This window comes from Topomyia yanbarensis, chromosome 2 (assembly GCF_030247195.1).
Source record: "Topomyia yanbarensis strain Yona2022 chromosome 2, ASM3024719v1, whole genome shotgun sequence".
In the NCBI taxonomy this organism is placed as follows: domain Eukaryota; kingdom Metazoa; phylum Arthropoda; class Insecta; order Diptera; family Culicidae; genus Topomyia; species Topomyia yanbarensis.
Genome location: NC_080671.1, coordinates 167,986,181 through 168,010,779, shown reverse-complemented (window position 1 = coordinate 168,010,779; position 24,599 = coordinate 167,986,181). Strand labels below are relative to the sequence as shown.

Sequence of the window (24,599 nt, the reverse complement as noted above, 5' to 3'; positions counted from 1 at the left end):
GGAAATGCAAAAAAGGCAAAAGTTTTTCCGGTCTAAGGTAATGCATTCGGAAAATCGGGAGAATTTTCACGGAAAATTTTAACCAGATGATAGCTGAATAAATTCTGCAGGGACGTATGTTTTTTGTTTTGGGATTTTAGTTAATTTTATCGTCTATTTTCTCGAAAAACTAACTTTTTCCTACTGTTTTGCGGCGCGAGTTACGATGGCCTTAAGCACGGCAACATCATTGAGAGTCAGTAAATGCTTTTGACCGTCTTTGTCGGGTTTGGGACCACTATGCGACGGTCACCCAATAGTCACCTCTTGTATATTACCTCTCGGAATACCTTTTCGTGAGTGAAGTGGTGAGAATAGGGCCCACATTATCATTGGAAATCCAGATGAAACCAAATGAATGCAAATCCTGGATAACTACCTTTAAAATGAATTTTAATTAGTCAAAAATCTTTAAAGTCGACGGGTTTTTTTTTCATTTTTGTACAGAAATAAACAGGCAAAAAATCACATATTCGTTTATAAGTTCTGTCGATAAAATATTAGTTAAATACCTACCTAATAATTAATTGTATTTGTAATTTTTTTTAAATTATTAGTTTAACTAATAAATACTGAATCCTGAGTTATGGTTTGCCACCTTCTCCCCGAAAAATTACAATGTACGTCAGGAATGACATGAAACTTCGCAGTAAAGCATTATAGACAAATGGTATCTGTGGTGAAACTGAGCCATTCAGTGGCGGATCCAGGGGGAGGGTCCTGGGGGTCCAGACCTCCTCCGAAATTTTTTAACTTGTTGAGAAATTTAAATTTATTTTCAAGTTTGTAGTAGTTTCAAACTCAAAATCATTCCTAGCCAAAAATTTTCCAACAAAACTGAGGGGAGACCGGGCCTAGTAGACGGTATTTTCAGTTTTCATTTGTTCCCGTTTTGATTTAGGTAGATCTTGCAAAATAGAACACGTGGCATGAAAGGGCAGACTGTTGCAACATCTTAAAATTTTATTAAAATGATTGATGCATCGTCTCCATTTTAGAGACAAAAATATGTGACGCGGAAAACCCGCCAACTTACCCGGCCCCGGGGTAAGTTGGCGGTATGTATAGATACGCCAAGAAATAAGCAAATAAATGGAAATGCAAATACTTCAGGAGTTCTTTTGGAACGTGCTGAATGTCTTTTCAAGAAAACTGTATATTAACCGACATTTGATATTACATTTCAGTCTCAATTCCCCGGAATTTTGACTTTGACGCGAACTTCATATTACTCCAACCGCATATTTTATAAAAAACTATTTAAAAAATAACTTTTGTTTGCGGATAAGTGTAATATCTATACGGATACTGAAAGCTCTTTCCAAGTACTACCGAAAAATATAATCATTCGGGAAGTAGATTAAAAATCAACCTAAATATCACAAAGTGTTCAAAATTTCGAAAATTTACTTGGTATTGTCGAAATCACAATATCGCCCACAACTTCTACAAAACAAAATGTTTTGTAACAAAAACACATTGAATAGTGGGTTTCACATAACTTGAGGTAAACAACGAGAGACAGCGCTGTGTGTCTAATAGAAACGGAGAAAAATGGATTCCGCCAACTTACCCCAACCGCCAACTAGCCCCGGGCTCCCCTATATTCATTAATTAAGGTTTTTTACGTATTGCGAATTATACAATGTTCATTTTAAAATCGAAATTTCAGACTCCTCTCGATTTTTTTCTGGATCCGCTTCAGGCTGCCATTGTACTGATTTCGCATTTGTCTTAATTATTACATGCGCTTCTGACTAAAGTGGTTAAAATGGAATTCGAAGCGGGGTTCAATGGAAAACACTTCATATCTCCGAAATTTATAAATAAAAAAAAGGTTCTTTGAGCAAAGTTTCATTGATTGAGTAGTATTAAAAGTTTGTGGAAGAAACCAAATCGATAAGAAAAAAGTTTTTTTGCGCGGATTTTTGAATTAGGTAACGCGGTTTTTTACGCGCATTTTCCTTTTCCTTTCGACATTTGAACGAAGAACCTGATACAAGTGGATTATGATCGAAAGAGGAATTTAGATGACTTGCTTAGGAGTTTTAGGGTACTTAACGTCAAATATGATGGTGGACTACTTTCACAATGACCTACTGTATGTATTATTCACACTGTGCAATGGGACATTCCTTACAAACTATGGAATCTTCCAATGTACCATATGCCTGGCATTCACCGAACGGGCCAATGTTCTATGTAGTGGCTGCCGTCGTCAACGAAGTAAGCGGTAGATATATTTCCAGCCCTGTCCCTTTTCGGTTCGAACTCGAAGTCTTCGAACAATTTAGTTGCGGAATGTGTGATTCAACGGTTCAAGGTGGGATTTAAAACTTTTATTACGCTTAACAGATTTAGAAACCCTTCTCTGTACCAAAACTAAATGTGCAAAGTTAAACGACGGTTTTTTTTAAATAAATCACTTGTAGTTGGAAGAAGGTTCACACTTTACCATCTATTTATTTAATATGCATGAATAAAGAGCAAGCAAACACGAATACGGGAGGTTGTACGCCAAATCCGAGCTTACCTGTTCCGTAACGGGAGTGTAGTGCAGCACGCTAAAGTTTCCGTAGTTTGAGTACCGGTGCGAGTCGACTTTCAGTATTTCTGCTGAATTATTGAAGCGCCAGTGGAAGGATCTGTCAAAGATGGGAAAAAATTCTGCGTTATGTCGGATAAAGTTGTACTGAACGGGAAAACTTTGCTTAATGCGGTAAATGCGTGTTGAAATTTAATTAACCGTTTTTGAGGAAATTTTTAATAAGCTGATTTTCTTATTCGTTTTTTTTTTGCCTGAGCTAACCGAAGCTAGTCGCTTTTCGTATACGGGTATTAACTTTTTAACTTAGCTACAAAACTGAGCACGGTGAAAATGCCATCACCTCGGATTAGGGCCAAAAGTGTGGCTGCTTCAGGTGGTAGAAATGCAACTTTCTGGAGGAATATAAAACCAAACTTTTGAGGCAGGAAGCCGGCGAAATCTGTAAACATGTACTGAGGGAAGTTTTTAATAAATAAACACTCACTTTAACCATGTTCTACAGCAAAAGTAGCTGTTTTTTAGCCAAGGGTGTAAAGTTATTTCTCCTAAAACTTCAAGCTTTCCATGCTGCAACTTTATGTGATGTCGCTGTGTTTTACTCTTTATATGTAATGTCGATAGGATTAATGAGAGGGGTGAAGAGAAGCGTGTGATAGAGAGCACTCGATGTAGCAGGTTTTTAATTCGATCAGATTTTTGCTATTTATAAAATGTTTCTCCGTTTAATTGAGCACAGCAGACCACAAAACCATCTGAAGCATTTTTTGATGTGGTTTCTTATGTTCATAACATTTGTGCTGGTTTAACAAGTGTATACAACTCGTACAAGTTCGAAGATTTAATTTGTTGACTAGTCGAAACTATGTTTAGGATTCATAAATTTACTGGAACAACCATTTGCAAAGTTTCGGTTGAAGGTAGCCATTTTTTCGATGTGTAGACTAAGCATAACAAAGGTAAGGAGATTTGATACGTTGCACTCTAGAACCCTATGACGCAGTGGTGGATCCAGGGGGTCCGGACTCTCTCCGCATTTTTTCCTTGTTAACAAGTTTTAAATTAGTTTCAAAATTATATTAGTTTCAAACTGAAAAGCTTTCCAAACCAAATTTTACCACCAAAACTTATATTCAATTAATAAGGCTGTAATTAATTGTAGGGGACTGGGCCAATTCGGACCCCCAGCTATGGTGATATTATGAAAAGCGTATATATCATTTTCATGGCTGTCATGCAGCTCTGTTCTATTTCACAAAATTAAAAAAAAATCACAGTTTTCGTGTGTGTGCGCTAGGGGTGAATATTGTTTCGGAGCGCCTTTTTTTTAAATGTGTAAGCTGAAAACAGGATTTTTTGTTGGCAACAACAATTAATTAAATCAAGTGCATTATCGTGATTTTGGATCTCACGGATAATAACTTTTATTTAATACCTTATCTTGTTTTGGACGAGACTATCAACTGTTTTCGGTGTGTAATAAAAGAATATGGGTTGGTTCAATTCGGACCTTTTACACATTCAAATTAGATTTCGCTGTTCGGTAATTCTTTTGACGAATGTTTCGGTAAAGATCAAAAGATAACCGGTTTTTTGGTAAACATGGTTTATTTGAGAGAAAATACGTCAAATTTACCGAACAGTTTTTATGTACAAACGGTTTTACCAAAATCTGTAATTGAAAATACAATTTATTCGGTAACATCGCATTATTCCCGTATCCGGTACAAAAATACCGAACGTTTGGTAAAATTATCTCTTCATTACAGAATTTCGGTAAATTCGGTTATTCATGAAAATTATCTGTTAAATCACGTTCGTTTGTACGTAGTGATGTGTTTGGCAGAAAGTTATTTTTTATTCTTTTGTGGTCGTGCCCATGAGCAAAAGATCTTAAGAAAATTTTGAACAGAAGGAATTATTCTGTCAAATATTTTTTCAATAACAATTTATTTGAAAATTCAATTAGAGTTTCAATGTTGGTATGATTTAATTTCCTCCAATTTCTATTATAAAATTAATGGTACATTATTACATTATAAAGTTTATACTGCATAGAACTAATCAAAGGAAAACTTTAAATTTTAGAACCCAAAAACGATTTTAACGCGCAGTGGGCAAAAAAAACAAGATCTTTTTTTGTGAATTGTGTTTTAAAAGACTGAAATTTCTTTTCTATTTCATACTGTACAACAATTATCTCATAATTTTGACCAACTATTTAAAAAAATAAGTTAGTTAAAGTTAAAAGTTCTGGGCTCTCGAAATTGATTTTGATTAATTCGAATCTTTCAATCAGTGTATGGGTTTCAAGAAAACAGTTTTTTTTTCGATTATAGAGGTTTTAGCTTTAAGTTCATTTGCCTCTTCGGGTTAGAAAAATTTCTTACGAAAAATTTCTAACCCTATGTACGGGGTCGGGACTTGAACCCAGGTGCGCTGCATATAAGGCAATCCATTTACCAACTACGCTACGCTCACCCCTCAAGAAAACAGTGGTTTTTTAATGATTAGCACAACAGTGATTTTTTATTTTTTCAGGACGACATGTGACTTCTATTTCTACTTATTTCAATCCGTCGTGGCTGCTAAATGAATCACAAAATAATGAATTAGAAATAAGAAAAAATCTCAACAACTTTCTTTTAGAATGCTCGACTAGTTAAATACGATTTGTGAAACTAATTCTGAATAACTCCACAAATCAAGAAAGCACATGGAAATCCACGAAGAAAACGATCCACAGTAATTTTTCGTATTTTTGTTTAAATACGAGAACCCGACAGTTTTTGCCATCTTTAGCAAGCTTTCTCAATTTAAATGAATTTTTGATTTTTTTCTTTTGTTTCATATTTGCTTTTTTGTTTCTTTTTCGATTTCATCCAGGTTTTATATTCTTTCTATTTTCTTGTTTCAATCTTACTTTACTTTTTTATATATTTGACCCCATATTTTTCTTTTTCTATTTTTACCATTTTTGTGTCCTTCTTAAAATTTGTCCCATTTTTTGCATTTGTCCCAATTTTTCAATTCGTTTCATGTTTTTTTTTCCATTTTTGCATTTTATCTATCGTTTTTTCGTTTCATTTGTATTCGTTTGTTTAATTGATTTCATTAAATTTATTAAATTTATTTAAATCAACATCAAATTTCTATTATTTATTTGTATTTTTTCATATCTTCCAATAAACTTATTTTAGTATTTCTGCATCCTCCTTTTTCCATATTTTTCATTATAGGTTTCTCTCATTTGCTTATTTTTTTCTATTTTTATTGGTATGTTCCATTACACTTAGCATTTTCTTTTCTTACACATTTAAAAAATTTGTTTTCTATTTTGTTACTTTTTCATGTGAAAATTTTTCTTATTATTTTATTTTAATCTTTTTGTGTTTTGTGCATGTTTTCGGTTTTCCATTTCATTAAATATAATTTTTTCAGCATTTACTTTTTAAATATTTATGTATTTTTTAATTTTCTCTAGTTTTTCTTCACGATAATATTCTTGTTTTTTTCAATTTCTGCTAGGATTTTCATTCCTACCCATTTAATCAATTTGAATTTTAACATGTTTTCTATGATATCACTATTGTATGTTTTTGGGCTATTTCCACTTTCTATTTTTTCTACAATCTATTCCCATTTATTTTTATTTTTAATTCTTCTTTGAGAATTTTTTTGTTTTTTCATAGTTATTTTATTTATTTTTATTCCATTCTTGTACTGTATCATTTCTTCTGTTTTGAAATATTTTAAACATTTTCTTATTTTCCTGTTTTCATGATTTCAATTTTTAAATGTGGTACTAATTTTTATATTTTAAACATTTTGATATAATTGTTATTTTTACGATTATCTCAGAGGATTCATTTCGTTCTTTTCTATATTTGTTATTGTAGTCATGTTTTTATATTTTTGCTGTATTCATTTTTCTTCCTTTTTAATTTTTTAATGTTTTCCATGTTCATGATGTTTTAGCTTTAATTTCGTTATTTACCCGTTTTTCACTATTTTACCCATTTTGCAATATTTTTCTATTTCTGCAATGTTTGTCTAATTTTTTCTCATTTCCTTCGTTTAGTTTGATTGTTTTAAATATGCATTCGGTGTTATTTTGCTATTTCTTCAAATTGTTTTCACATATGCAAGTTTTTTTTTTAAATTTTTACATTGTCTTAATTTTATCCTTTTTCTGTCGTTTCTCCGTTTTGGATCTTTTTCTTTATTTGATATTGTCAGGGTTAGACTATTTGCATATTTTTAATCTTTTCCCATTATTTTAATGTAATTTTGCAGCTTTTTTCTTTTGTTTCATTGTATTTATTTATTAGTTTTTCCTCGTTTGTTCCTTTTGTTATTTTTCTCTCTTTAAATTATATTCCCATTGAATGTTCTTTTTGTTTTTATTAAAATTTATAACATTTCCATTTTGCTACTATTTTTGCAATTTCTGCAAAGTTTTAATTATGAGTTCTTCAATAATATTACACCAAATAGGGTGTTGAGCCCATTTTCGCCATGTTTCTATTATCACCCTACCCATTTGAAGCCGTTGGTTAGAGCAGTGTCTGCCATCTTTGTTCAACGCATTGAGTCAAATGGTAGCGCCACAATAGGGGCAGTCGATTCGAGTTTTCGTTGCGCACAAACACGAGAATTTCACTGTTTTCAGCGCATTTGTGTTATTATATTGGTTCTTAACAACGAAGCAAAGCTGTTGATGTCAAATTTTTCGCATTCCATTGATTGTAGGCCGAGAAATTAATGAATTAGTGAGGCACCCTGCTTAGTATGGTGAAAATAGGCACTTTACCCTATATAAATAAAGAACTCGCCATAACCACCTGAATCAGTTGAAACCAAAAAAAATCAGCAACATTACCGAACAAATGAGAAGTTGTATTTTCAGAGACTGGCAATGTTGTGGCGCACCGACTTGGTCGAATGTGTTGTTTTTTAACGAATTCTAGGTGGAACCATGCAATATTGATTTCTGGATAAATATGAAAATATTGATAAATCGGCTACTTTCAAAGCCACTCCAAATTTAGTAGAGATATCTAAAAGGATTTACGATAAAAAATTTGGTCAGCTTAAACTTGACAGATTTCTTTGCATGAAATTCAACAAATTCGCAAAACCCTCATTTGCCATCGTGCAGACTATTTTATTTGACATTTGCTCTTGGACAGTGTCGTCCAAGTAAGAGAAGAAACATAGATAAATTTTGCTCGCGTTTTGCCTGAATTCGAAGTACTTGAACGCCAAGTTAGTGAAACCAATAAAAGTGACCAAATCAACTCAGCGTAATGACAACCGGGAGGAACAGTGGCCGATGTTTTCAAGCATATGAAGCTGTCGAAGATCACACAGAAATATCTGATTCGGCAGGCTTTCTGTATCTGTGGTTTGATGCCATATTTTCATTGCGATCGAGCCCGTCAACAAGGAAATTTATGGAAAAGGTGCATGAAAATAACATCTTTCATGTAGTAATACGCTTCTTCCACGCTATTTTGTCCGAATTTTGAATACTGCCATTACGGAAAAAAGGACATGTAGTGGTATAACGCCTACAAGTATCTAGTGGCGCCCAAGGACAAGAACTCTCCCAACACACCAGAAATCGGCCCTATCGAGGAATATTGAAGAAGACTTAAAACTGTCAAAGTAAACTGTATGTGGCGAACAAATGGGACGAGGTGGTTGTACAGAATGTGATGGCAGTAATTAAATGACGCTCAACCGAAAGCATAGCTGAATATTTTTTTTGTATTTTATGCTATATTGTTGTTTGACAAAATTTTGATCATAGACGATCATCCTCCTACAGTTCTCCATGAAACACATAGCTAATATTTATTTTTCAGATTTCGAGCTTAACAGTTTCTGTGTTCGAAAAATCTACAATGATGGAGAGGGCCTTTAAGCTAGACCTCCAGGCTCGTAATTTCTCTCTACAGCCCTGCTCAAACCCAATGCAGTGGAAGGCCAACCCTTGAAATCCACCCATTATACATCCGCTACCGCTGCCATTCCGATGCATTGCAGCGTATAGATCTTTATTGATTGCAGATAAAAATCTTTCCAGGTTCTTTCTCGTGATATGTTTCTACTATCGAATAGCCAATTTCCTTTTTTTCAATTCAAGTGTCATTCAAGCTACTATAAAATTACAAAAGTTATACATTGTTTTTTTTATACATAAATCCGAACCATTTTTCATAATTAAGTTGAATTCAAAACACTGTGAATGTACCAAAAATATCCGGTAACATTTGTAATAAAATTACCAAACTATTCGGTAGTTTTTGACAGATCAGGAAAAAATCTTGCCGAACGCTCTCTGTAACTAGTTCAATTACCGAACTGATTACCGAACGTTCAACTGTTGAAAGTTCGGTAAAAATTATCGAATACTTCTAAGTGTGTACGATCTGATACGCGATCGCGAAAAACCGTTTGAGAGGAAAGTGTACGCAGTCGGTTGAGCTTTCAGGAAAATATTAGTTTTCGCAAATCGGTTGACTGATTTCGATATTATAGCTCATAACCTGTTTTAGGTAATTTGACCCAGCTCTTATATACTTTTTATTGTATAGGGGAGAGTGGGGATAAATGAACCACGGGGATAGGTGAACCACTAAGGATATTACGTCACATTCTACCAATTTTAGTACAAACATTATGCGTTATGGTAGCTCTGTCGGTATGCTAACCAGTGGCGTAGTAAGAAAATTTTTCGGGGGGATATGAAGATTTTTTGTATATATGAAAAAATGTTCAAAAACATTCTGAGCAGGAAAAAAATGTTCAAAAACCAACAACTCAGGAAACAGATTTGGGTAGTCAAGGTAGGAAAGCTAGCTGTGGGTCTAGAATTAATGCTCTTCCCCTACGAGGACAATCTGGGCGGCAAACTTCAGACTGTCCAATTTCCCTAATTAGCCCTTCAGTTCCCTTGTGCCATTCAGTATCACTTCCTCGTTGAGCTACCGACTGGTTCGCGAGCTACTCGGTCTAGTCCCCGACGATAGATCTAGCCTACTCCGACAAAAAGTTCCCCGGCGAGAGAAGTTCGAAAGCGAGCCAACCAGCCAGGTGCTGAGGTCAGTTCGGAGATTCCGGTAAAGTAGTGCGTCCGGTTTGCTGGAGCCCGGCGCGACTGGTGGTGTGTCGTCGCGGTCTACGCAGTCTAGTTTCCGGCGGTAAATCTGACTATACGCTGACGGAGAGGTCTCAGACGAAAGAAGTTCTCCCGATACCGATGCTTATTTGGTTTCAGTACCACAACTACTTGAGCCTATTGGCTTCGTGACCGGTGCCATTTAGCACCGCAACTCCTGTAAGCCCTTTAGCCATTTAGCACCACTTCCTTTCAGCTCCTCGACTTGTTCGCGAACAACTCGGTATAGTCCCTGACGATGGACCTGACCTACTCCGACAGAGAATTCCACGGCGAGAGAAGCTCTCCCGAGATCGAGCCAATCAGCTAGGTGCCGAGGTCAGTTCGCCGATTCTGGTGAAGCAGGGTGTCCGGTGCACTGATGACCCGCGGCTAGTGGTGTCCGTCGCTGTCTACTCAGTCTAGTTCCCAGCGGTGAAGCTAGCTTACGATGACGGAGGTGACGGAGAAAAAAGTTCACCCAATATCGATTCTTCTTTGATTTTCGTTATTTTTTCTATCAGAACAACCGGTGGGGTGCCGTGGTCGGTCTGGCAAATCCGCATGGAGCGTGACGTCCTCGACGATGGATCTAGCTTATTCCTTCGGAGAGTTCCCTGGCGGTGATTGCTCTCCCGAAACCGTTGCTCGATGTCCATTCCGCTGTAAGACGGTCATGTTCTACATCATATCTCTGTTTACTGCGTTCCACGTCTTTATGTCGCTTGTCATTCTGTAGGCTACATTATCCTGGTTGATGTCCGGTCCTCCCGATTTAAGGAGCTCCCTGCACGTCACTTCAAACCTCGGACATTCACATTTCACACTATTTACTTCAATGCAAATAAAAACTTTGAAATATCTACCTGTCTCATTCACGAATCGCATTCTCCCTGTCGTTCTCTGTTCAAGGGACTTGAAAGCACATGTGACCTTGTCTCACTTTACTATATTCAATTGCGCGTTAAAATACTGGACCAGTAAATTCTATTCTGTACATAAATCTTTTTTTCGGGAATATGTGACCAACAAGTAAACTTCGAATTCCAAAGCAAATTGAACGTTCCAGGTTCCTGATAACTAACTAAGGTCCAACAATAAAGTAGAAACACCAGATAATCTTAAAACGACGCCGTCAAGTAAAGAAGCATGAAAACAAAAAGAAAAAAACCAAAAAAAGATGGAAGCCTTAGAAAGTCCATTACATATTTATTAGCCTTTTCTCAGAAGATGGGATTTCCAAAAACATTTCAAAACTTTCTGATGCAATGGTTCTCAAATTCGTACAATCCGGTTTATTCATTTTCTTTATTCAAAAATGTTTTTAGCTTCAAATATATTACCATTTCATTTTAATTAATTATTTCATTCCGCATCTTTTTACTCGTTTTGTTCATCTGCGTTCATTTTACTTATTTTATTCGTTTAATTCTTTGGATTCACTCTGATCAGTTTATTCTTTTTGTGCATTTTACTCATATCATTCATTTAACTTATTTTATTCATTGTTTTCATTAAATGCATTTTATTCATTTTTTCCAGTTTACGCATATTGTTCAGTTTCTTCATTTTAATAATCTGACTACTTTTTCAGTTTTTATCATTTCATCCAAATAATTTATTTGATTCAATTTATTTCTTTATATAAATTTATAAGCTTTTACCATTGTTCAATTTTTCATTTTAATCAATGCATTTTATTCTGCCCATTTTCTTCTTTTTATTCATTTTATCACTTCAGCTCATTTTGTTTATTTGATGCGTTTGTTTTATTTATGCATTTCATTTATTTTTTACTTTATTCATTTTGTTCATCCATTCTTCTTATTAATTTGATCCATTTCATTAATTTGATTCATTGTATTCACTGGATGAATTAAATCAATTTGATTCATTTAATTCATTTGATTAATTTGATTCATTTGATTCATGTGATTCATTTGATTCATATGATTCATTTGTATGAGTATGAGTCAATTTATTCTATTAATCTTATGACTATTTCTAAATATAATCTTAATTTTTATTTAATAACCTAATCTAATTTGATTCGTGTATATTATAATTTTGATTTACATTATTTTTTCCACTCATTTTATGAATTTAAAAACCTGTTATTTCATTTTTTGCTTTACTTTTTTATTTCGGTCGTTTTGATTTCTATAATTTATTCAGTTTATTCGAGATTTTATTCGTACAAGACTAGAAACTGTGTTCATGCCACCTCTAGTTAGGTGCCTAGTTCTCGTGAGTTCTGCAAACTAATCCAATAGTGAAATGTGTAAGAAATGTCTTATTTCACTGCTAGGTGGATTAAATCGGTTTTTCGTATGGTTCTACGTGTTTTTATGATAGTCTGGATAATGATTCAACTATCCCCATGGAGTGGTTCAAGTATCTCCACCCATGTGGATACTTGAGCCATTTGACATACTTAACAAAAATGCATATAATTTTGATAACACGTTACTTTTGTTTACAAATGGTATTGCACATAGTAAAGCAATGTTTGTCCTTTCATATTCATGCATATAGAATATTTTATCGCAAAAAGTCTAACACACATAACAATTAACAAAAAAGTGGTAAATCTATCCCCACTCTCCCCTATATATCGCAAAAATTGATTTCGAAATAACTGGAAATCCAGTATTACATTCAAAAAAAAATATTGGCCCTCGCGTTTAAAAAATCGAAAATTTACTTTCTGTAACCAGAACATGTAATATTGGTATTTATATCGAAGTTAAAACTCATCTGTCGGTTCTTTCAACCAAACGGGAGCATTTGGCTCACCGAATAGGCTCAAAGTTCATTCACTAGAAACCATTGCAGCACGTGGTTTGTGCCTTGCCATATCTCGCATTCGAACCAAATATTACATCCGATAAAACTCTGTCGATGATAAACTTTCAATGGCTATTCAAACACGCATGCAATTTGACTCAAGCACTTTTGGCCCGGCGAATCGTGAATATTTAATAAAATCTGTGGGAAAAAAATACAAATATGTATGGGAGAACAGGAAACCAGCGAAACGTGAGAACCCAACAAAAATAAACAGTAGCAAAAAACACACGCCCATTGACAATTAGTTTTAAGTGCTACAGATAGTGAGAGTTGTTCTGTTCCTTCCTACCCACCCAATCGGACAGATTTGGTTTGGTTTACATGGGTAGTAGTAGCAGTAGAGCGCTCTTACCTGGCTGGCGGATCTGCATAAATCTCGCATAAAATTTCCACATTTTCGTTTTTCGATGCACCAATTAGGACGGTTTTCTCGCGGCCGCACACCGGGACATCTGTAAAGGGTGGAATGATTTATTTAGGTTTGTTGTCAGCTGCGGAATTGTAAAACAATTGTTGATGCCGGCAAACTTTGCGCGTTCGTTCGATACGTGGTATGTAAATCTGGCCGCTAATTTATGGCACCGTGCGGGACTGATTCTATCGGAACATGCCGTAAAGTTTCACTAAGGCAGAAAAAAAAACGATTTCCGGGTATCGGTCCCGCTTATTTTTCACAGCCATATCATCGTCATTGTATCGGAGATATAACAAGGATTTACTCGAAGCGTGTGGATGTTCTTTTAGAGTATTTGTAGAGATAATATTCTTTATTATTACATAATTATGTACGGTGTAACAAAGTTCCTCTTTAATCTGAACCTATTTTCATATAATACAGCGACGGACAATACAATATGACCACATTATACAAAATGCTAAATTATTATTTTCTATATTTTGTCTCGTTGTATGTCGAGTTATTTTTTACGCCAGTTAATCAATTTATTATTGCTTTTATGAATAAGATGAGAATAGAACTGCTTTTAAATTGAAATTCGGAGAAACTATATTTGAACTACGAAAAATTAGTTACGAAACACATGACAGCACTACAGGTCGAACTCGATTATCCGGGGATTCGAATACCCATGATTCGATTTTACGGGGAAAATGATTCTATTATCCGGGTGTTTCAAAAAAAAAAACTAATTTCAACTAGAATGTCTGAATATAGTACTAATTCGAGGGTGCGCGACGTTAGGCATAAATACGTTAGGCATAAGTACGCTAGGCATACATACGTTAGGCATAAGTACGTTAGACATAATGGACGATTGGCATAATGTACGTTAGGCATAATTCACAAAATTATAAAAGTAATCGCAAGGCTTTCTTTATTGTAGATAATCTTACCTTACGCTCGCTTTTTTCGGGCTCGAGAAAAACTTCGATTTGCTATGCCATGCCTTCGTATAACTTCAATAAGAGACTGTTTCGGTTCAAGCACATATCAAGCTGAGATGTATTATCAATAAAAATGCATCCAAATATTGGAAAATAAAGCGAAATAAAGAACAAAAATTAAGTTTTAAGACCTATGGAAATTTGCAGTATTGTGGACAGTATCAGCATTAGGCTAGAAAATTTTCGTTTGTGGCGATACCTTATTTGTTTCTGTAACTCGTTACTGTAGAAGCCAGTTTTCGTAGTTCTATTTTTGATGGCATCAAGAATATAATCATTGAACTGAATAATATGAGAGATAATCGATATAGAAACAGTAAGATCCGTACACTCGTTAAATGAATGATGAAATGCATCGTTCTTTCTTTCATGAGCTGTTTTTTTTATTTCGATTATAGAGGTTTTAACCTTAAGGTCATTCGTCTCTTCGGGTTAGAAAAATTTCTAACCCTATGTGCGAGGTCGGGACTTGAACCCAGGTGCGCTGCGTACAAGGCAATCGATTTACCAACCACGCTACGCCCACCCCTCATGAGCTGTTCTTCAAAGCATATATTTTCTTCTTGAACAATTACAACATGCATGTATGTAAGAACTAATCGGATTTAATGTGCATTATTCATACCTTAGTACAAATAAAATAGATTTTAAACAAGAGTGTTGAGTCTATTTTAGTCATCTGCATTTTATCGATTGTACGTCGAGAAATTAACGCAAGCTGAGCATGTTTAGCATTCGGTCTGCTTCTTTTATTTGAGCAAAGATTTCTTCAAGCATATGCAGCAGGATAAAATGTTGATCGTGTTTGATCAGCTTCCAGAGTTCTCAAAACAAAAATCATGTTATTTCTGCGTGAAAACATATATAGATTTAATCCACCTCACTTTTTACGTCAATAATACCAGATGGCCCCGTAAAATATAGGTAGTGCCTCTCCCGGTAAAAGTTACGGTTTCTAACATGCCTACTAGCATAAATTCACTTTAAAAAATAAATGAAGCAGAATATGACAAATACGTTATCCTAAACGTAACAATCACATGATACCCCACATAGATTATAGGCTTTTTATAACGATCCCAATTTAATTATTTTCGAATATTTTACATTATAAATGTAAAACGGGTTATTCTGCTTTTTTCATTTTATTAATATGCTAAATTTATCGTTCAATGTGCTCTGTAAATAAATGAACTTATATGGAACTTTCTACGTTAATATTTATAATATTGATGCTGCCCCTGATATTTTGTACTCCACCAAGTCTACACTGGTAAAAGGCTCTGAAATCCAAAAAATATCAATTTCCACCGTGTAATTGAATAAAAAGCAAAGCTTACGTTAAAAATTCACCAGATTGAAATTCATTTCACTTTTTCACTATTCTTCGTCGCATCACTTAAGGATTATGTGTAAATCACATAGGTTCTACAGTATGTCAGATGTGGTTTACAGGAACCACGCGATATGTTTTTAAAGGTGAAATTTATTCATTTATGTGAATAATCACTTAAAAGCAAAGTGATTTATTTGTTGAGTGTAATTCCGCAACATAAAAAAATCAAACATACAGGCTCGTACCACACGAGGCCATCACCTCCGAGAAATAAATCCCTCAAAGTGATACATAATAATTTATGCCTAACGTCCATTATACCAATCGTCCATTATGCCTAACGTCCATTATGTCTAACGTATATTATGCCTAATGTCAATTATGCCTACCATCTTTATGCCTAACGTCCATTATGCCTAACGTACGTATGCCAAACGTCCTTATGCCTAAGATATTTATGCCTAATGGGGTACACCCCTAATTCGATAATCGAAGTCAATAGGACTTAGTTTTCCAATTTGCTCGGGGTTCCAACTTTCTCCACACATACATCGAAAACATTCTATAAAACCCCCAATATATAGCAGAAAAAGGACGAACCCGATCACCTGCTGAAACAAACACTAATCGGAGTCTGGGCAGCAATCGATGTTTTAATCTACCTAGTGGTGCAATTGTGCCTTTCTCATTTGTCCAAACTACGATTCCATAGCTGGTTATATTCAGTACAATGGTGGATATGTATATTACATATTCAGTACGATTTGCACGTAGTACATACAATGGATCGACAGCCACGATTTTGAAATACTGTGTGTCGACACTGAAAAATCGCTTGAAACCAGCGGCGTATCAAGGAGGAAGATCCGTTAAGATATTTTAAACTAGTAATAATTTTAAAGTAGCAACCCTGCCTAAGCCAAAAAAAAATTTTGACATTTTTTTCCACATACACACACATACATACATAAACACACACAGACATTTTCCAATCTTCACGAACTGAGTCGAATGGCATCGGACATTCGGTCCTCCAGGCCGGGATTAGGTTGACGATTTTTAGAGCGACTGCATAACCTTTCTATATGAGAAAGGCCAAAATGCTACCAACATTAAGGAATTAGCCATTCTTATGCTTATCCACCGAGGCGCATCCTGAACCAAGAAACAGTTCCAGCGATATCCGGAATTATGCGTTAGAAAGCCTTGAGTGTAAAAAAGAGGAATAATATTTGTAATCCAAAACGATCACACCAAATTTTGACATCTCCACACTCCTCCCTCTCATGAAAACGTTCATCCGTTAATTCACAGACCATTAGTCCAGTACGACACCTTCTCAGGGTCGTCGAGAGCCGCGACGGGCCCCGGGACTTACATAATGACGGACCCTACTATAGATAACTTCTTATTTGATTATCCATTAGGACAATTGTACGGTTTCAACCTTTCAAATCAAACCATTTTCTATACAAATCGTTTATTTGATACAGCTCAATGTGTTAGCTTAACTGAGCCTTGGGTATTTAATAAACTTAAGATGATAATTATTACGATGGCTTGAAACATGCGTAAATTTTCTCGTACTTGACCGAAATTTGCCCAGTTTCTCTTTAAAGTGTATTGTTTGCATCCACCAAGTTTATCAGTTGACAGTGAGATGCTTTGGAACGAATGACTACACTACATCCAGTAAGATTCCGGTCGAGAAGAAAATCAGCAAACCGATCGCGAAAGAATTTTTTTCACCCGCATGCAAAATCCTGGGTCGTCGCATCGCGTCATAGGAAAACTGATGGATATACATCATTCGACCGACTCAAAGGTCCTAAGGTTCCTGGAATCAGGCATTGCAATTCTCAATCACTCACGCGAGAAGAAGCTTATCCGATATCCAACTTTTGCGAGATAAGATGAGTCGCAAAATTCTCCGTTGCTGCACAAATAGCGTGAGAATAATGTTTAAAAAAAAATAAAATTTATTTATTTTCTCCTTCTCACCGGATAAGGTGATAATATTTTATTTTCTTGGAAATCAATAAAAATGTCAAAATAAACACTTCATTTCAAAGAAAACCGACAAAGAAGTACAATAGGCTTGTTTTTTCGTGTTTGGAATAGCGGTAGCAAGACTGAGAACACAAAAAGAATACCGCGATAGGCTCATTCGCTCATTCTCCGGAGAAATAATGCGTTGTATTTATCTGGAGAAGTTATGTGAGTGCCAATAACTTTTGGTGTGAAAATGTGAGTTATTATTGTCGCAGTGGCAAATTATCCGGGCTCATTTACTCATATGAGTGATAAATGTAATGCCTGCCTGTAATGGATGACATGAAACCACAAGCTAGCAGCTAGACAAAAACCAGGAACAACGCGTAGAAAACCAACAGAGCATCGATTGCTCATTTCAAACGGAAGAAAACTAGATGTTTCGTAAAGTTTGTTTAGTGGGCCAAGAAAAGATCCTGATTGAAAACGTATAAGATGCAGAACTTACCAAATCGGGACACCAGCAAAAACGCGCGACCAAGATCTCTTCAAGACGCTACTAACGAAATATTGGTGCTGCGCAGGCCCCTGCTAGGCAGCCATTTTGTACTAGCCAACATCTCCCTTTGTTAAAATCAAAACAACCAAATGCTATTGCACGGGCGACATGGGCCTAGAAGCGGCTAGGCCTACATATGTTGGCTACTGTCAAAGTCTGTATATCTCCATAGCGGATGACAGGAGTGACACCCCCTGGTGCTGCGTCATTGATGATGAGACCGACATCAAAGCGGATATCAAGCAGTTGCCGGGACAGGAATATTTCACGGGTAAGAACTGCTGTGGATGACCGATTCAAACGAAAGAAGCTGTCGAAATTCGCTTCGAAGTACCTGATCTGGCAGGCCATATGCACTTGTGCAAAGCGTAGTGAACCATTCGTTACACAAAGCTCCATGAAATATGAGATTTATAAAACTGTCTGTCTCCAAAAACGGCTTTTGCCGTTATAAAGACAGCACGATCATCAACAGTTGCTTTGGCCTAATTTGGCGTCTTTTTTTTAAATTTCGTTTATTTGACACGGCTCATAGCGGTAGCTTAACGGAGCCGTGGATCTTTCATGTGTTAACAATATGTGAAAATTAAAAATAAAAGCAAATATTATTGATTACCCGTTGGATCTCGTGCGCGCAACTTTTTATTGCGAGCGGAGACCTTTCTTCGCCTACTGCGTCATGGGGATCATTTAATTCCCTTCTATCGTTAAAGGTGTCTTGGTGTTCAGATGTTCTTTCCTGCTTATTACCCTTACGGGTGACCAGTGTAAATCCGTCGTCATTGTTTTTATCTCCTTCACCGATATTGCTTACATTGGTTTTTGGGGTGCTGGATGTTGCTTTTGCAGTTGTCAATATGGACTGAACAGCTGCCACAAATTTTGCAACCGTTTGTGGTTCAGGTATTGGTATTGAAAACTCTTTTTTGGATTGGTTTTCCGTGGACTCGTTGGGAATCGGTAGTGATATATTCTCTTCTGTATCTTCCGCGCAAGGTTGTCCGTGGTGTGCTGTCTGATTATAATATTTGCACGTAGGAGTTTGCCCCTCGTGGGTGCATAACGTAGTTTGATTAATAGTAGCTTCGTGGGTTTTAAGTTTTATAGTCAAGTGGGAGGGGATAGGTCTTTCGATTCGCATCCTCACCACAAGAACACCGTTAGGTGTACCCGGGAAGAAATTTCTCCACGTATCAGGTGTAACGGATTCTACTTCTCCGTATCGCGACATGTATTCTGCAACTAGATCAGGAGGAGTACGTGGTGATAGGTCATGTAACTTTACATCTACATAGTCTTTTCTATATACACGGGAATCATAATTCCAGCTTTATCACTTTCAGCCACGTGCTCCAAGTTGTTCTGCAGAACGAAACGTTCAGCTTTGACTAACGTGTTGAATGATATGAGTACTACATTGCGAAGATGATGATACTGAAGGTACATAACCTCCTTGAGCATAAGCTGCATCTTCACCTTCAGCAGGTATTCCACTTCACTAAAACTCAATTGTATTGAGCAGAATTTAAAGTCAACGACCGCTGTGTTGTGTCGGAGCAGACTTTTTTCGTCAACTTTACTCATGACGGCACGAATAAATTGAATGTTTCCTTTGTTCTCGAGACAATGCACACTAGATAGAGAGGTTGCTAGTTGTTGTTCACTTGGTTCGATTGTACGTCTGACTTGGGCAGAAGTAGAAAGTAGACTGTGAATTTGGCATCTTGTCACTATTCCAAAACCGTACAGGAGTGGTATGCGGATAATTCTGTGGATTTTGTGCTATGAATCCACCAAACTGTCCTGAACTCCATCCGATGGAAACCTATTGGCCACGAACTTCGAACCTCGAAAGACCAAAGAAATTGCGAAGTACAAAAAGAAAATGATGATATATCGTTACAGTTATTACTGCCTTTACGCTCGCGATCTTTACTTCTTACCCTCACATGCTACGAGTGTGAACCCGTCCTGTGTCACAAATGGCACAGACATAAAATAAATAAATTTACCCCATTTCAAAAACTCACAGGCACCACACATACGTCGCATCCTGCAGTGTTGGACTCAATCCAAACCTACCTTTCCCAGCCATATTGCGAATCATTGTGTATACACGACTCGAATCGATCGCATTTTCGTGAGCTTCAACTCGCGCAGCACACGATAAACAGGAAGGAAACGGGTGCAAGTTGTATACAGTTTAACCACAGACTAACAGACATAACACTATGAAGGAATTCCCTAAAAAAATATCGATCCAACAATTTTCCTAGAACACTAGCTCCACCTTTTATTCACGGTCCCAAACACTCATTTACTGGTGGGTTACCCCTCAGGTTTGGGAACAATTTTTCAGTAGTGGTATATCCCTAATATGCTTGTTCATATGTCAGTGGCGCCATAATTTCAAATGCCACAGTCCCAACTACAAATATATTTAAAATGACCGTTAAAGCCGGCGAAGCTTTGTTTTTGAGTGTTATGTCTGTTACTCTGTGGTTTAACTGTGAGCGGGTTACAGAAATGCCATAGCGTCTACTACTTATTGCACTGTCCGGACGATACAGTTATGATGTTGCTCATTTGGAATGCTAGCATCGACTGACTCAAAATGTCACGCGGCACCTCTATTTATAATCTCGTGGTATTTAATTGAGTTCCGGGCAGAGCCGTCAATAGTGAATACCTAGACTATTGACGGCTCTGCCCGGAACAGACTCACTCGTGTATGGGAGTTTTCACGTTTTGCGATATCTATACATTTATACGGGTTTTTTCCAATAGTGAATTATTGGAATACATAAACAATATAGCAATAGAGGATAATCTCAGTTAATTCCGAATTGTTTGGTAGTAAAAAGACGGAAATCCATCCATACATAACTGAGATATTAGCGTTCAAAATAGTGACGCCAAAATGTGAAACCGTTTAATTTTAGAGTTTAGAATGATACCTAGCCCCTTATAGCGCAGTAAGACATTTTCATTGTCAAAACTCATATACTTCACCTAACAGGTGATGCTACAAGTCCCATAAGTCCCCTTACATGATGTAAGAAATTACATCAAATTACAGTAAGACTTTCGATTCCTTACATGATGTAAGAAATCGACACGTATTTAGTGCATTTAATTAAATATAATTGACATATAAATTAGAATATGTTTATAGAAAAGTATACGTATAGTTTTTCTATGTTACCAATAATACACAGAGAACTACATCTAGTCTTCGGCAGTATATCCCTCAATTCACCCCTTGTCTGCTTCGCTGCAAACCGCACGCATAGGGCGCTTGCAGAGCGCATATGTATTAGTGAGCCGTTGGGCAGGCAAAAATGACAGTTGCATATAATGTATATGGAGCGGATAGATTAATTTATTTTAAACAATTAATTCACAATATTAAGAGCAAATATGAGAAAATGTAATGTATTATAGGAATCACAATTAAACATTAATTGCTTAACATAATGTTTTCTATCGTTTGAACCGGATATGCGGACAAAATAAGTAAAGCATTGCCAAAGCTATGCTTCATATCCATGGAAACAACGAGCATTCCAGAAGATTTTTGCAGAAAAAATGGTTTTATTTCAAATTTGTGAAATATTTTGTGCATCGAGAGTTTATGCATACAAAAAAAAACTTTTAGACTTGAAAGGTTTTAATACCTATACGACTTAAGGTTGGACAGAGAAAGGGGTTAAATTCGCAAACGAAAGAAGCAGTTTTTTTTTGCACACCGTATGTCAGATCTTCATAAAAATCAATCAGCAGTACTGTAACAACATTCTACATACGCTGATTGATTTTTATGAAGATTGGACATACGGTGTGCAAAAAAACTGCTTTTTTCGTTTGCGAATTTTACCCTTTCTCTGTCCAACCTTAAGGGGGGTAAGGGTTTCAGTATAAAGAAAACACTTTTTGCGATTTTATTGGAATTTTGAGTAAAGTGAATTAATCAAAACTTGTACATTATAATATTTCATTTCTTTAACATGCTGTAATTTTTCTATGCAATTTTTCAACAAGCGAGTCGTAGGCGAAGCTTTTCGTAGAACGTCTCTGAAAAAACATGACTTGCAGTGTTAACTGCCATTCAAAGAATACTGAACCGATTTATTTCAATCTTTGCATATACATTCTATGTAAAAAATACCTAACTCCTACGTTGAGTTTCGAGATAATTTTTCAAAAGTTTTGCTCGATTCGCTTCAGGTTAATTTCTAAAAAAATCGCAAAAAAGTGTTTTTTCATACTGAAACCCTTTACCCGTACTCCCACCTCCTGATACAAGTTTTAAACATGTTGAATTTGGCTTTCTTATCATAAATAGTAGGGTGAAATTTTATGCTGTTTCAATGCATATTTCTAAAATGTAATTTGTAAAAGTTTTTTAATAAGTTTTATTTTATAGGTGAACAAATATGATATCTGAAGTGAGTGTCAGTAGATTCCGCAGGAGCAAACCAAATGTTTCTTACGTTTACATGCTTGGGTTTGGAAAATTTGGTTTGATACCAAGTCGGTCTACTTCAGTGCATTTAGTATTGTACATTTCCGTATGATTGAACCGAGCTGTTCTGGACAAGTATCCGCCAGCGAAAAGCGAAACCATACTTCCTCATTACGATTGTCCTTTTTGCAACCATCAACTACACACGTTCTAAACGCGAGTTTATATGTAAAAATCTTCAAATAATCCTTTGTGTTTATTGGCATATAATCACAGATTATTATTATGGAACTGGGTGGATTTATTGTTTATCCCGAGATAAACTAGCGTTTCGTCGATTTGTTACTATATGTGACACAAATGAGTGCGAACGAAACAAAAATAAACATCAAACCGTTTTTTCGCTTGCACTAATGCAAAGTGAACATGCGCGTAATTCGGCGCACGGCTTGGTGGCGCATGGCTGAAACGTCACGATGTGGATTTTAGAAATGATTCGCAATATTGTTGAGAAGAATATCATTTTGCTCAAACTCTTAACTTGCTGCATGGAACGTCAACATGCAATGTGTGCCCAACAGAGGCTTTGACTGTGTGTGTAGCAAGAGCCCTGTTGGACATACTCGGTCCATACACTCGCCGAATACTCACCAGAAGTACACTCCCGAGAATGGATAGAAATCACAGTAGAATAAAAGAGACGGAAATAGAAAACATGCAAACTCTGCGTATTTCTGTTTCTCAGTGTGCACCGAGAAACAAAAACATACAGAGCCCGCTCATCACTCACTCCCGTCGCTCACACTCTGCCACGATTCCCATGCACACCCAAGAATACACCCCCAGTTAGCACTCAACGAGTGAACAGACCGAAAACGCCCAACGAACAAATTCCATAGCAGAAAAAACTAGAGACAGGCAGAGAAAGCATGCCGTCGACGAAGCTCTCCATCTACACGCCACCGAAAAACTACCTAAAATTCAGAACTTTTGACTCAATCTCGTGGTATCGTGCAGAAAGCTAAAACTAGGTAAACCGTCTTGAAGGTACACGCTCATTCAAAACTACTCAAAATTTGAGTTCAGAGCACTCAATTTCAAAAGTAATAGAAATATGTCAAAAAATGAGTTTTAATTTGAGTAGAACTAACTCATCCCTGGAGTAATCATTAAATGTTCAAACTTCTGAGTGAAAAAACTACTTACTCTCAAAAAAGTGTGTGGAATCAGGCGTCGACTTAAACTAAAAAAGAGTTTGCAATTTAAGACACTGATTGTTCATAAAACTAGAAGGTAAGTTTGGTTTCGCTTGTTTTCAATTCTAACTCTCAGTTATGTTTCTTTAGTTTCTGCAGTTTCCACAAGATGCCGATCGGCATGAAATAGATGCAGAAAAAAACCCTCAGATTAAATTTTCGGACATCGTAAACGCCTGGACAACGGACTGGAGGATCAGGTAAATTACATTTGAAATACCAATTCATATTTTTGCAGCTTTATTAAAAATGCGGAATGATTATTTTCCGAATTTGACTTTTGAGTAAAATGTACTCAAATTTGACATTTATGTACCAAACTCAAAACTGAATAAACTAGGAAAACTCAATTTTTGACTACGTGCACTTTTTATGAAATTGAGTGGCTGGCAACTCAAATTTGAGTTGTTATCAATGAGCGTGTAGTTTCCATTTAACTACGGCAAAAATAATAACTCAACCTTGAGTTTAATTTACTTAAATTTAAGTTGAATTTACCTTATTTCGAGTATACCCCAAACAACTTAAAAGTACCTTACTGCACGGAAGACATCGACTGAGTCGAATCTCTCGTTTTGTTTTCGACAACACTAATAAGTGCAAAAGCGACGCACAGCTCAAAAGTACACCCAGTTTTTTTTACGCGGGGTATAAGTACCGCGTAAAAAACTTCGTAAAAAACCGCGTTTATTGGAAAATTCGCGTAAATTGGAAAAATTCGCGTTAATTGGAAAAAACGCGTTAATTCGAAAATCCGCGCAAAAAAAAACTCTCAGCAAAAGACTTCAATATGGGTATTTTCGGAATGGTCTTGAAGAGTAGCGAATTTTGCTAAAACCGGAAGTCGCCATCTTTGATTTCAAAATGGCATCGAAAATCAATTTCTGGAACCTACTCTTCCTAAATCCGCGCAAAATAAAAAGTGCCAAAATTCTTTGCATTTAAAAGGACTTAGAATTTTTTTTCAGAAAAAAGTCTAAGTCTTTTG

At 36.1% G+C, this 24,599-nt stretch overlaps 1 protein-coding gene across 1 annotated transcript in view; it reads right to left on the bottom strand.

Moving 5' to 3' along the window:
* Positions 1–24,599, bottom strand: part of LOC131682056 (hemicentin-2-like) — a 297,123-nt gene that overhangs the window by 46,275 nt on the left and 226,249 nt on the right. Inside the window, exons 11-12 of the mRNA XM_058963228.1 lie at positions 12,952–13,051; positions 2,573–2,684 (exon numbers count right to left, since the gene is read on the bottom strand). Of these exons, the coding sequence (XP_058819211.1) occupies positions 2,573–2,684; positions 12,952–13,051 (212 nt within the window). The remainder of the gene's footprint in view (positions 1–2,572; positions 2,685–12,951; positions 13,052–24,599) is intronic.